The following is a 12,718-nucleotide window of genomic DNA, read 5'->3' on the forward strand; positions in this document are numbered from 1 at the left end:
CCTCTCTCCACCATCCTGCAGCCTCCCGCTCCTCTCTCCTCCATCCTGCGCCCTCCCGCTCCTCTCTCCTCCATCCTGCGCCCTCCCGCTCCTCTCTCCTCCATCCTGCGCCCTCCCGCTCCTCTCTCCTCCATCCTGCGCCCTCCCGCTCCTCTCTCCAATGTCTACACTCTTAGCTCCTCTCTCCACCATCCTGCTCCCTCCTGCTCCTCTCTCCACCATCCTGCTCTCTCCACAGTCCTGCGCCCTCCCGCTACTCTCTCCACCATCCTGCGGCCTCCTGCTCCTCTCTCCAATGTCTACACTCTTAGCTCCTCTCTCCACCATCCTGCGCCCTCCCGCTCCTCTCTCCACAGTCCTGCACCCTCCAGCTCCTCTCTCCACGGTCCTGCGCCCTCCCGACACACTATCCACAGTCCTGCGCCCTCCCGACACACTTTCCACAGTCCTGCGCCCTCCCGACACACTTTCCACGGTCCTGCGCCCTCCCGACACACTTTCCACGGTCCTGCGCCCTCCCGACACACTTTCCACAGTCCTGCGCCCTCCCGACACACTTTCCACAGTCCTGCGCCCTCCCGACACACTTTCCACAGTCCTGCGCCCTCCCGACACACTTTCCACGGTCCTGCGCCCTCCCGACACACTTTCCACGGTCCTGCGCCCTCCCGACACACTTTCCACGGTCCTGCGCCCTCCCGACACACTTTCCACGGTCCTGCGCCCTCCCGACACACTTTCCACGGTCCTGCGCCCTCCCGACACACTTTCCACGGTCCTGCGCCCTCCCGACACACTTTCCACGGTCCTGCGCCCTCCCGCTCTTCCATCCTGCGCCTTCCCACACCTCTCTCCACCATCTTTCGCCCTCCTGCTCCCTCCATATCCTCTCTCCAACATCCTACGCCCTGTCGCTCCTCTCTCCACCATCCTGCGCCCCATCGCTCCTCTCTTCACCATCCTGCACCCTACCGCTCCTCTCTCCATTGTCCTGCGCCCCCCCGCTCCTCTCTCCACCGTCCTGCGCCCCCCGCTCCTCTGTCCACCATCCTGCGCCCTCTCGCTCCTCTCTCCATTGTCCTGCGCCCTCCCGCTCCTCTCTCCACCGTCCTGCGCCCCCCGCTCCTCTGTCCACCATCCTGCGCCCTCTCGCTCCTCCCTCCACCATCCTGCGCCCTCTCGCTCCTCTCTCCACCATCCTGCACCCTACCGCTCATCTCTTCACCATCCTGCTCCTCCCTCCACCATCCTGCGCCCCCTCGCTCCCCTCTCCACCATCCTGCTCCCTCCAGCTCCTCTCTCCACCATCCTGCGCTTTCCCGCTCCCCTCTCCACCATCCTGCTAAGCACTTGATCCGGCGGCCCCGCCCATTAGGTAGCGAGACTCCGCCTCATCCAGTGACGTCATACCTCCCAGGAGCACCTGCATTGTAGTCAGTACGGAGGCAGCGGCGAGGACTACATGTCCCGGCGTCCTCCGCGGCTGCTTCCTGCAGGGAGGGTCAGGACCGGGGCTGCTTCCGGTGCGGGCTCCTGACTCCAGGTAAGTGATGAGAATGATGACTGTAGCGTCCTGCTGAGCTCATATCCACCGGGCAGGTGACGTCATCAGTCCCCAGCGTCACCTATAGGTTGGGGTGCAGCCCTTGTTCACCCTGGTAACTCTGGAGGGTTCCCTGTCACTCAGGGGGTTAATGAAACCCCACAATTGGAGATAATGGCAGGAGGGTTAGAAACTGGTGACATCCTCTGCTGTCATGTGGGAGGCATACAGAAAAGTATCAGTCCTCACTGCTCAGCTAGTATTCTATTCATGAGTCAGGATGCGCTGCCCTAGAGGTGATGACTGTGGCCCTCTCTGTGTCTCCTCTCAGGCGTGCACCCCAGCACCATGCCCCGGTCCAAGGAGATCTCCGAGGAGGTCCGGAAGAAGGTGGTGGAGGCCCACAAGGACGGCAAAGGCTATAAGACCATCAGCAAGGTCTTCGACCTGCACCGCTCCACCGTCCGGCAGATCATCTACAAGTGGAAGGTCTTCAACAGCATCGACACCCGACCCCGGAGCGGGCGGCCCACCAAGCTGGACACCATCCTGCGCAGGGTGATGAGGAGCGGCGCAGGTAAGGCCTCGCACCCCCGATCTCCCGCCCCGGAGGAGCCGCTGCGCTCACTGTCTTTTATCCCCAGGTCACCAGAAGCGGACAATCCCAGCCGACGACGGGGAGCAGGCCGCGCACATGTCAGGTACGAGACTCTTCCAGATATCTGTGCTGTGTCCAGACTCTGACCCAGCAGCATCAACCCCGGGGCAGACATCAGTGTGTATGGTCTGGGGTGATCTCTGCTCAGTTCTGTTATTTCCAGAGAACAGAAGAATCGGAAAGGACGGGAGCGGCAGCGCGGACGGGGGAGAGAGCGCACGGGTCCCAGGTAAGACATCCGAGAGCGTTACTGACTGTCACATCCAGAGCTGTATCCATACATCTTATACTCCTGTCACATCCAGAGCTGTATCCATGCATCTTATACTCCTGTCACATCCAGAGCTGTATCCATGCATCTTATACTCCTGTCACATCCAGAGCTGTATCCATACATCTTATACTCCTGTCACATCCAGAGCTGTATCCATGCATCTTATACTCCTGTCACATCCAGAGCTGTATCCATGCATCTTATACTCCTGTCACATCCAGAGCTGTATCCATGCATCTTATACTCCTGTCACATCCAGAGCTGTATCCATGCATCTTATACTCCTGTCACATCCAGAGCTGTATCCATGCATCTTATACTCCTGTCACATCCAGAGCTGTATCCATGCATCTTATACTCCTGTCACATCCAGAGCTGTATCCATGCATCTTATACTCCTGTCACATCCAGAGCTGTATCCATGCATCTTATACTCCTGTCACATCCAGAGCTGTATCCATGCATCTTATACTCCTGTCACATCCAGAGCTGTATCCATGCATCTTATACTCCTGTCACATCCAGAGCTGTATCCATGCATCTTATACTCCTGTCACATTCAGAGCTGTATCCATACATCTTATACTCCTGTCACATCCAGAGCTGTATCCATACATCTTATACTCCTGTCACATCTAGAGCTGTATCCACACCTCTTATACTCCTGTCACATCCAGAGCTGTATCCACACCTCTTATACTCCTGTCACATCCAGAGCTGTATCCATACATCTTATACTCCTGTCACATCTAGAGCTGTATCCATACATCTTATACTCCTGTCACATCCAAAGCTGTATCCATGCATCTTATACTCCTGTCACATCCAGAGCTGTATCCATGCATCTTATACTCCTGTCACATCCAGAGCTGTATCCATGCATCTTATACTCCTCACATCCAGAGCTGTATCCCTACATCTTATACTCCTGTCACATCCAGAGCTGTATCCATACATCTTATACTCCTGTCACATCCAGAGCTGTATCCACACCTCTTATACTCCTGTCACATCCAGAGCTGTATCCACACCTCTTATACTCCTGTCACATCCAGAGCTGTATCCATACATCTTATACTTCTGTCACATCCAGAGCTGTATCCATACATCTTATACTCCTGTCACATCCAGAGCTGTATCCATACCTCTTATACTCCTGTCACATCCATACATCTTATACTCCTGTCACATCCAGAGCTGTATCCATACATCTTATACTCCTGTCACATCCATACATCTTATACTCCTGTCACATCCAGAGCTGTATCCATACATCTTATACTCCTGTCACATCCATACATCTTATACTCCTGTCACGTCCAGAGCTGTATCCATACATCTTATACTCCTGTCACATCCATACATCTTATACTCCTGTCACATCCAGAGCTGTATCCATACATCTTATACTCCTGTCACATCCAGAGCTGTATCCATACATCTTATACTTCTGTCACATCCGGATCTCCATCCATACATCTTTTACTCCTGTCACACCCGGATCTCCATCCATACATCTTATACTCCTGTCAAATCCGGATCTCCATCCATACATCTTATACTCCTGTCACATCCAGAGCTGCATCCATACATATTATACTCCTGTCACATCCAGAGCTGTATCCATACCTCTTATACTCCTGTCACATTCACAGCTGTATCCATACATCTTATACTCCTGTCACATCCACAGCTGTATCCATACATCTTATACTCCTGTCACATCCACAGCTGCATCCATACATCTTATACTCCTGTCACATCCACAGCTGCATCCATACATCTTATACTCCTGTCACATCCAGAGCTGCATCCATACATCTTATACTCCTGTCACATCCAGAGCTGCATCCATACATCTTATACTCCTGTCACATCCAGAGCTGCATCCATACATCTTATACTCCTGTCACATCCAGAGCTGCATCCATACATCTTATACTCCTGTCACATCCAGAGCTGCATCCATACATCTTATACTCCTGTCACATCCAGAGCTGCATCCATACATCCTATACTCCTGTCACATCCAGAGCTGTATCCATACCTCTTATACTCCTGTCACATCCAGAGCTGCATCCATACATCTTATACTCCTGTCACATCCAGAGCTGCATCCATACATCTTATACTCCTGTCACATCCAGAGTTGTATCCATACCTCTTATACTCCTGTCACATCCAGAGCTGTATCCATACATCTTATACTCCTGTCACATCCAGAGCTGTATCCTTACATCTTATACTCCTGTCACATCCATACATCTTATACTCCTGTCACATCCAGAGCTGTATCCATACCTCTTATACTCCTGTCACATCCAGAGCTGTATCCATACATCTTATACTCCTGTCACATCCAGAGCTGTATCCATACATCTTATACTCCTGTCACATCCATACATCTTATACTCCTGTCACATCCACAGCTGTATCCATACATCTTATACTCCTGTCACATCCATACATCTTATACTCCTGTCACATCCAGAGCTGTATCCATACATCTTATACTCCTGTCACATCCATACATCTTATACTCCTGTCACATCCAGAGCTGTATCTATACATCTTATACTCCTGTCACATCCATACATCTTATACTCCTGTCACATCCATACATCTTATACTCCTGTCACATCCAGAGCTGTATCCATACATCTTATACTCCTGTCACATCCAGAGCTGTATCCATACATCTTATACTCCTGTCACATCCATACATCTTATACTCCTGTCACATCCGGATCTCCATCCATACATCTTTTACTCCTGTCACATCCGGATCTCCATCCATACATCTTTTACTCCTGTCAAATCCGGATCTCCATCCATACATCTTATACTCCTGTCACATCCAGAGCTGCATCGATACATCTTATACTCCTGTCACATCCGGATCTCCATCCATACATCTTATACTTCTGTCACATCCACAGCTGTATCCATACCTCTTATACTCCTGTCACATCCAGAGCTGCATCCATACATCTTATACTCCTGTCACATCCACAGCTGTATCCATACATCTTATACTCCTGTCACATCCATACATCTTATACTCCTGTCACATCCGGATCTCCATCCATACATCTTATACTCCTGTCAAATCCGGATCTCCATCCATACATCTTATACTCCTGTCACATCCAGAGCTGCATCCATACATCTTATACTCCTGTCACATCCAGAGCTGCATCCATACATCTTATACTCCTGTCACATCCAGAGCTGCATCCATACATCTTATACTCCTGTCACATCCAGAGCTGCATCCATACATCTTATACTCCTGTCACATCCAGAGCTGCATCCATACATCTTATACTCCTGTCACATCCAGAGCTGCATCCATACATCTTATACTCCTGTCACATCCAGAGCTGCATCCATACATCTTATACTTCTGTCACATCCAGAGCTGTATCCATACTTTTTATACTCCTGTCACATCCAGAGCTGCATCCATACATCTTATACTTCTGTCACATCCAGAGCTGTATCCATACCTCTTATACTCCTGTCACATCCAGAGCTGTATCCATACCTCTTATACTCCTGTCACATCCAGAGCTGTATCCATACCTCTTATACTCCTGTCACATCCAGAGCTGCTTGCACGTGTCCTATACTCCACTCACACAGAATGCAGCATCCCCCGTTATGTCCTGATGTCTGTCCTTCTGTCAGGTGCGGACACGAGTCCAGGATCGGGGGTAGAGGACGATGTCGGGGCCTCCATGGACCCTCTGCGACCCAGTGATGCGGCGGTTACAAGGACGAGAAGAATAAGGAATCCTAAAGAGAAGCCGGAGGAGGCGGAGCGGACACGTAGCCGCACCCCGGGGTCCCCCCCGACAGGTCCCTCCCGCAGAGCACCGCGCCCTGCAGAGCATCACGCGGAGGTGATTCTGTGCTGCGAGATCTGCGGCTCCTGCTTCCCGACAGAACCGGACCTGGAAGCCCACCAGGCCGAGCACCTGGAGGAGACGCTGCACGAGTGCGAGGAGTGCGGGAAAGCCTTTCAGTCCGCCGCCGGCCTTAAAACACACAAGAAAAGGAAACATGGCTGCTGAGCGGGCGGCACTGCGCTGGAGGAGAGGCCGAGCGCCACTCCGGGGGTGACTGAACTCTGCCAGTGATAACAAAACACTCGCCGGGGCCCAAAACATCAGCCTCTGATGGGACGTGGCCGATCATCCTGCGAGTGACACGTGCGCCACCCACAGGACACTTTCCAGTCTGTACAGGGACAGGGTGCCCTGATGTGCATGGACAGCAAGGGGTTAAAGGGCTTGTGCCGAGATGTTTACATATTCTCTGTCCTGTAGCATCTGATTGGTGGGGCCCCGACCACTGTGACCACCACCGATCACCAGACCTGGGGCCCTGTGTGGTTCTGGGACTGGAGCGGCGGGCGGACTGCTCCTGCGCTCATCCTGGTGGGACTGTTGGAGATCGGAGAGCACAGCGCTCGGTGGCAGCAGACATGTGGGGGGTCCCCGGAGTCAGAGCCCACCACACAGATGCTTGTCCGCTGTGATGTCCTCACCAGGGCGTGTCCTGCCCCTGATGGTGGCTCCAGTTTCTGGAGGTCACACCTGTCCGTCCTGTCTTCTGTCCATACGTCTGTGGAGACCTGAGCTCAGGGTCTTGTCTTCTAATAAAGGTGTTTGCAGGATGCGGCTCTCGTGTGGTCGTGACGTTGCGGCTCATGGTGATCGCCCCTCCCCCGCTGTACGTCTTCAGCCCCTCTCACTTTGTATAACGTCCCCCAATTCCCCCATAATCAGAAAGTGAGGACAGAATTGTAGAAATGTTTACTAATTTAATAAGAAAAACCTACAATTTTACCTGGACATAAGTCTTCACACCCTTTGCTGTGACACTTGGACATTTCTCTCTGGAGGCCTCCCATTTCTCTGGATCTTTTTTGAGATGTTCTACGCCTTGATTGGAGTCACCTGTGGTAACTTCAGTGGATAGGACACAGCCCTGTCTGTATAAGATCTCACAGCCGTGAGGAGGAGGAGAGAACTGCCTGTAGAGCTCAGAGACAGGATTGTGTGGAGGCACAAAAACATTTCTGCTGCACTGAGACTTCCCAAGAGCACAGTGACCTCCATAATTCTACATGGAAGACGTTTAGAACAACCAGGACTGTTCCTAGAGCTGGCCACTCTGAGAAGTAACCCGAGGAGAAGGGCCTTGGTAAGAGGTCACTCCGGCTGAGCTCCGAAAATCCTGTGTGCAGATGGGAGAAACTTCCAGAAGGAAGCTCCCCCCAGTCTAGGCTCATGGCAGAGCGGCCAGAAAGAAGCCCCTCAGTAAGGGCCCTTGCACCCGACCGTATGCCCCCCGAGACACATGTCCCGGAGCGGCATTGATCGGGAGCACACCGCATCATAGATTACAATGATACTGTGCACGTCCTATGAGTGCAGGACACTAGTCCCGCGGGCGGCCCGACGTGCACAGTATCGTTGTATTCTATGATGCCGTGTGCTCCCGATCAATGCCGCTCAGGGACATGTGTCTCGGGGGGCATACGGTCGTGTGTAAGGGTCCTAAGACACAAGAAAGCCGTCTGAAGATTGTAAAAAAAAAAAAATCACCTAAAGGACCTCATACTGTGAGGAGCAAGATTATCAGGTCTGATGGAACCAAGACTCTAGGAGTCCTGTCTGGAGGAAACAGGCGCCGCTCATCACCTGCCCAAATATCATCCTACAGTGCAGCATGGGATGGACGGAAGAGACCGGAAAATGGCTGTCCACCGACGAGCCCCACCCAACCTGACAGAGCGTGAGAGGATCATCAGAGAAGATCGGCCGAAAATCCCCAAATCCAGGTGTGAACCTTGTAGCATCATCTCCAAGAAGACTGGAGGCTGGAATCACTGCCGAAGGCTTCAACTGTCCCGAGTAACGGGGCCGCCGGCTCGTGTCCCGAGTAACTCACATGACACGCCTGCTCCGCCTCCTTCATTCATAAAGTAGGCGGAGCATGCGCGTCATGTGAGTAAGTGACGTTACGCCGCCGCCCGCTCTGCCTGTTCCTGGAGCTTCATTGTAAGGTAATAAAGGTACAGTGATCTAAAATACAAGTTACTGCCGGTTAAGGAATACTGCTGTGAGCGGCGGGGCTGCTATGGGAGGGGGATCTGTGGATGAGACATAAAGCATAAGATGCCATCCACAGATCTCCCCCCATAACAGCGCCATCCACAATTTGTTTTAATTTGTCCTTTGAACATTATATAAAATCATATAAACCCCTTTTTTTGTCTTTTTTTCCCCCCGATTAATCGATGAAATTATCGACAACTAATCGATTATTCAAATAATCGTTCGCTGCAGCCCTACCGCAGACTTTCCCAATGCACTGTACACAGGACTGATGCCGGCTGCGGGGCCCCCCTTTACCCCCCGTTCACATTACCCATTAGGCTCGCTCCTTTATAATCTACCTCAGGCCGACAATAAGGCCCGGTCTACACGACGACACGTAGCGCACAACTGCACGGCAACATTTGTCGCGCTGCAATTTCTATAATGGCGGTCTGAGGTGTCGCACTGCACCTGGAATGGATTTTCTGCGACTGTGGCAGCAGGTTGCAGTGCGACACCATGGACTGCCATTATAGAAATAGTCGTGTAGACCTAGCCTAAAACCGGAATGAAAAACTGCCCATGTGAATAGAGCCTGAGGTCGTGTCCAGAGCAGGAGGGCAGCGCCCGCGGCCGGTTACAGACTAAGGCCTCACGCACACGACCGTTGTTCTGGTCCGCATCCGAGCCGCAGTTTTTGCGGCTCGGGTGCGGACCCATTCACTTCAATGGGGCCGCAAAAAATGCGGACAGCACTCCGTGTGCTCTCCGCATCCGTTGCTCCGTAAAAAAAATAGAGCATGTCCGATTGTCCGTTTTGTGGACAAGAATAGGCATTTCTACAATGGGCCGCCCGTTCCATTTCGCAAATTGCAAAAGACACACGGGCGGCTTCCGTGTTTTGTGGATCCGCAATTTGCGGACTGCAAAAAACTGAACGGTCGTGTGCATGAGGCCTAATTGTGGCACACTCCACCGGCGCTGTAATACTCAGATGTTCTAGGGGAGGAATCGGCGCCTTCCAGCAGCGGGTGGCGGCACAGTCTGCAGTGTCCCTGAGCCGCCGCAGTGGACGCCAGGCTGGGGCCCTTGGTTTAGAAGCCTCTCAGCTCCCGCACCGCCATCATGGCTGAGAATTCCTGACAGAGCTGCTGCCGGTTGCTCTCTACTAGGTAAGTGTCCTCCGGAGGAGGGTTGGTACCCGCACAGTGGACCCAGCTCACCATGGCTGGCCTCCTCCGCTCTAGGGCGGTGTTCACACCGGGCAGACGTCGCCCTGCAGGTTATAATCAGGGCGGATTTAATGGGTGAATATTCAGCAGCAAAATCCTGTGTGAACAGCGTCCGAAGAGGAAGAAAGAGCAAAACTCCTCCTCTGTATAATGGGAGAGCGGCGGGGCCACAGGAGCCTCTGGGGGCCACAAAGGGCCCCTCCACCCGGGTCCAACTGCAAAAGGTGTGTGTGGGGACCTACACTGCAAGAAACTGGGAGCTGCTTCCAACTCTTACACTGCCCCTGTGGCCCCTCCTCTTACACACTTCTCCCTGTGGCCCCTCCCCTCACACGCTGCTCCCTGTGGCCCCTCCCCTTACACGCTGCTCCCTGTAGCTCCTCCCCTCACACTGCTCCCCGTGGCCCCTCCCCTCACACGCTGCTCCCTGTGGCCCCTCCTCTTACACGCTTCTCCCTGTGGCCCCTCCCCTCACACGGTGCTCCCTGTGGCCCCTCCCCTCTCACGCTGCTCCCTGTGGCCCCTCCCCTTACACGCTGCTCCCTGTAGCTCCTCCCCTCACACTGCTCCCCGTGGCCCCTCCCCTCACACGCTGCTCCCTGTGGCCCCTCCCCTCACACGCTTCTCCCTGTGGCTCCTCCCCTCACACTGCTCCCTGTGGCCCCTCCCCTCACACGCTGCTCCCTGTGGCCCCTCCCCTCACACGCTTCTCCCTGTGGCCTCTCCTCTCACACTGCTCCCCGTGGCCCCTCCCCTCACACGCTTCTCCCCTCACACTGCTCCCCGTGGCCCCTCCCCTCACACGCTGCTCCCTGTGGCTCCTCCCCTTACACTGCTCCCTGTGGCCCCTCCCCTCACACGCTTCTCCCTGTGGCCTCTCCACTCACACGCTGGTCCATGTGGCCCCTCCTCTTACACACTGCTCTCTATGGCCCCTCCACTGACGCTGCTCCCTGTGGCCCCTCCTCTCACACGCTTCTCCCTGTGGCTCCTCCCCTCACACGCTGCTCCCTGTGGCCCCTCCTCTTACACACTGCTCCCTGTGGCCCCTCCTCTCACACACTTCTCCCTGTGACCCCACCCCTCACACGCTGCTCCCTGCGGCTCCTCCTCCTCAGCCCTCTCTTTATGTTTCTCCTTTCAGTTGTATTACACAGAAGCTCCGCCCTTCAGTCCGGTCATGTGACCCGAGGATCACGCGACGATTACGTCATCAGAACTACCAGGAGCAGCTCCGTTCTGTGCCCGCTAGTCCTCAGGTGTGTGCGGCTCCTGTGTGCTGGGGGAGGGGCGGGCACTGTGTGCAGGGCCGGCGCTACCATAGAGGCAAGGGGGGCAATTTGCCCCCGGGCCCCCGACTCCCTAGGGGCCCCCAGCGCCGGCCCGGCCGCAACTACTACTATATCTATAATTCTATTGTGTGGCGCCGTGCCGCAGTAATGTAATTAAAACTGGGCTGGAGTGGAGGGGCCCCCCTCCGGACGCTGGCGGCTGCTGTGGCTGCGCTGCTTGTCTCTTTAAGAGATCGGAGACTGGAGCAGCGGCATGCACAGCACAGGCAGGCACGTCTAGCGTCTGGCTGACGTATGTTATGTTGCCACAGGCTCCGCCCCCCGCCCAGAGCAGAGAACTTTGATTGAAGGAGAAGCAAAGCAGTGGGGTACCTACCATAGGCAGACCACGCAGCTGCTATGGGGCCCGTGAGGAAGGGGGGGCCCCCAGTGGAGGAGAGTCGCCCCCCCCCCATCTATCTTCCTAACTTTCTCCCGTCTGCTAGCCCCGCCTCCTAGCTCCGCCTCCCGCCTTCTAGCTCCGCCTTCTAGCTCCGCCTCCCGCCTTCTAGCTCCGCCTCCCGCCTGATTCCTCTGGATTGCCACAACCCCACCAGTAATGAAGTGAGGACTTGTAGGTGAGGACAACCTCTCACTCAGCTTTCCCAGGCTATTCCTCTGCACATAGGCCATTCAGAACAGGAGGAAAGCTGGGTGCTATTATGTAATGTGACTCAGCTTTCCTGATGTCCTGTATGGCACAAGTGCAGAGGTAGGAGAAGATATGAGGGGAGGTGGGAGTTGTGTTAGACTACTTTCACGCTAGCATTTGGGGTTCCGCTTCTGAGCTCCGTTTGAAGGGTCTCACAAGCGGCACCGAACGGATCCGTCCAGTCCTGATGCATTCTCAGTGGAGGCGGATCCGCTCAGAATGCATCAGTCTGCCAGCGCTCAGCCCCCGTTCCGCTCAGCAGGCGGACACCCGAACACTGCTTGCGGCGTTCGGGTGTCCGCCTGGCCGTGCGGAGGTGAGCGGATCCGTCCAGACTTACAATGTAAGTCAATGGGGATGGATCCGTTTGAAGATGACACCATATGGTGCAATTTCAAACAGATCCGTCCCCCATTGACTTTCAATGTAAAGTCTGGACGGATCCGTCTGACTAACTTTCAGACTTAGATTTTTTTCTGAAATACAATGCAGACGGATCCGTTCTGAACAGATCCCATCGTCTGCATTATAGGAGCGGATCCGTCTGTGCAGACACCAGACGGACCCGCTCTGAACGCCAGTCTGAAAGTAGCCTTATACTCCGCTTTCTCAGACTATTCTCATGTCTCTCCACATGTGCCATGCAGGAGAGCAGGAAAGCTGGGTGCTGTTACATCATGTAATGTCACTCAGATTTCCTGCTATCCTGCAAGGCATAAATGCAGATAATAAGAACATGGAAAGGCAGAGGGGGAGGGGGTCACCCAGCTTTCCCAGAGACTCCTGTCTCTGCACATGTGTCATGCAGGATAGCGAGTAATGTCAGTGTCTCCGAGCTGTCCTGCACGGCACAGAGGATGGGGGAGGGGGGCGCTCACTTCCTCACACTTTTCTCATGTCTCTGCGCATGTGCCATGC

General features: G+C 54.2%; 2 protein-coding genes across 3 annotated transcripts in view; both read left to right on the forward strand.

The window, feature by feature from the left end:
• The first annotated feature begins 1,398 nt into the window (after positions 1-1,398).
• LOC121005366 (zinc finger protein 367-like) lies at positions 1,399-6,717 on the forward strand. The gene is made up of 5 exons (XM_040438058.1): positions 1,399-1,543; positions 1,875-2,120; positions 2,188-2,244; positions 2,365-2,430; positions 6,166-6,717. Exons 2-5 carry the CDS (start codon positions 1,892-1,894, stop codon positions 6,549-6,551), a joined length of 738 nt encoding a protein of 245 aa, XP_040293992.1. The 5' UTR covers positions 1,399-1,543; positions 1,875-1,891; the 3' UTR covers positions 6,552-6,717.
• A 4,251-nt stretch (positions 6,718-10,968) lies between these two features.
• LOC121005365 (zinc finger protein with KRAB and SCAN domains 1-like) overlaps positions 10,969-12,718 on the forward strand; it is a 30,355-nt gene continuing 28,605 nt past the window's right edge. For both annotated transcript variants that reach the window (XM_040438055.1, XM_040438057.1), the window contains exon 1: positions 10,969-11,076. The gene's annotated coding sequence lies outside the window, so the exon portion shown is untranslated. The remainder of the gene's footprint in view (positions 11,077-12,718) is intronic.

This window comes from Bufo bufo, chromosome 6 (assembly GCF_905171765.1).
Source record: "Bufo bufo chromosome 6, aBufBuf1.1, whole genome shotgun sequence".
NCBI classification, from domain to species: Eukaryota; Metazoa; Chordata; class Amphibia; order Anura; family Bufonidae; genus Bufo; species Bufo bufo.

Excerpts from the sequence above, each read along its gene's own strand:
- LOC121005366 (XM_040438058.1), top strand. The coding sequence starts at position 1,892 with ATGCCCCGGTCCAAGGAGATCTCCGAGGAGGTCCGGAAGAAGGTGGTG. Across the intron at positions 2,245-2,364 it reads GCAGGCCGCGCACATGTCAG|AGAACAGAAGAATCGGAAAG; the intron begins GTACGAGACTCT and ends TGTTATTTCCAG. Across the intron at positions 2,431-6,165 it reads AGAGAGCGCACGGGTCCCAG|GTGCGGACACGAGTCCAGGA; the intron begins GTAAGACATCCG and ends TCCTTCTGTCAG.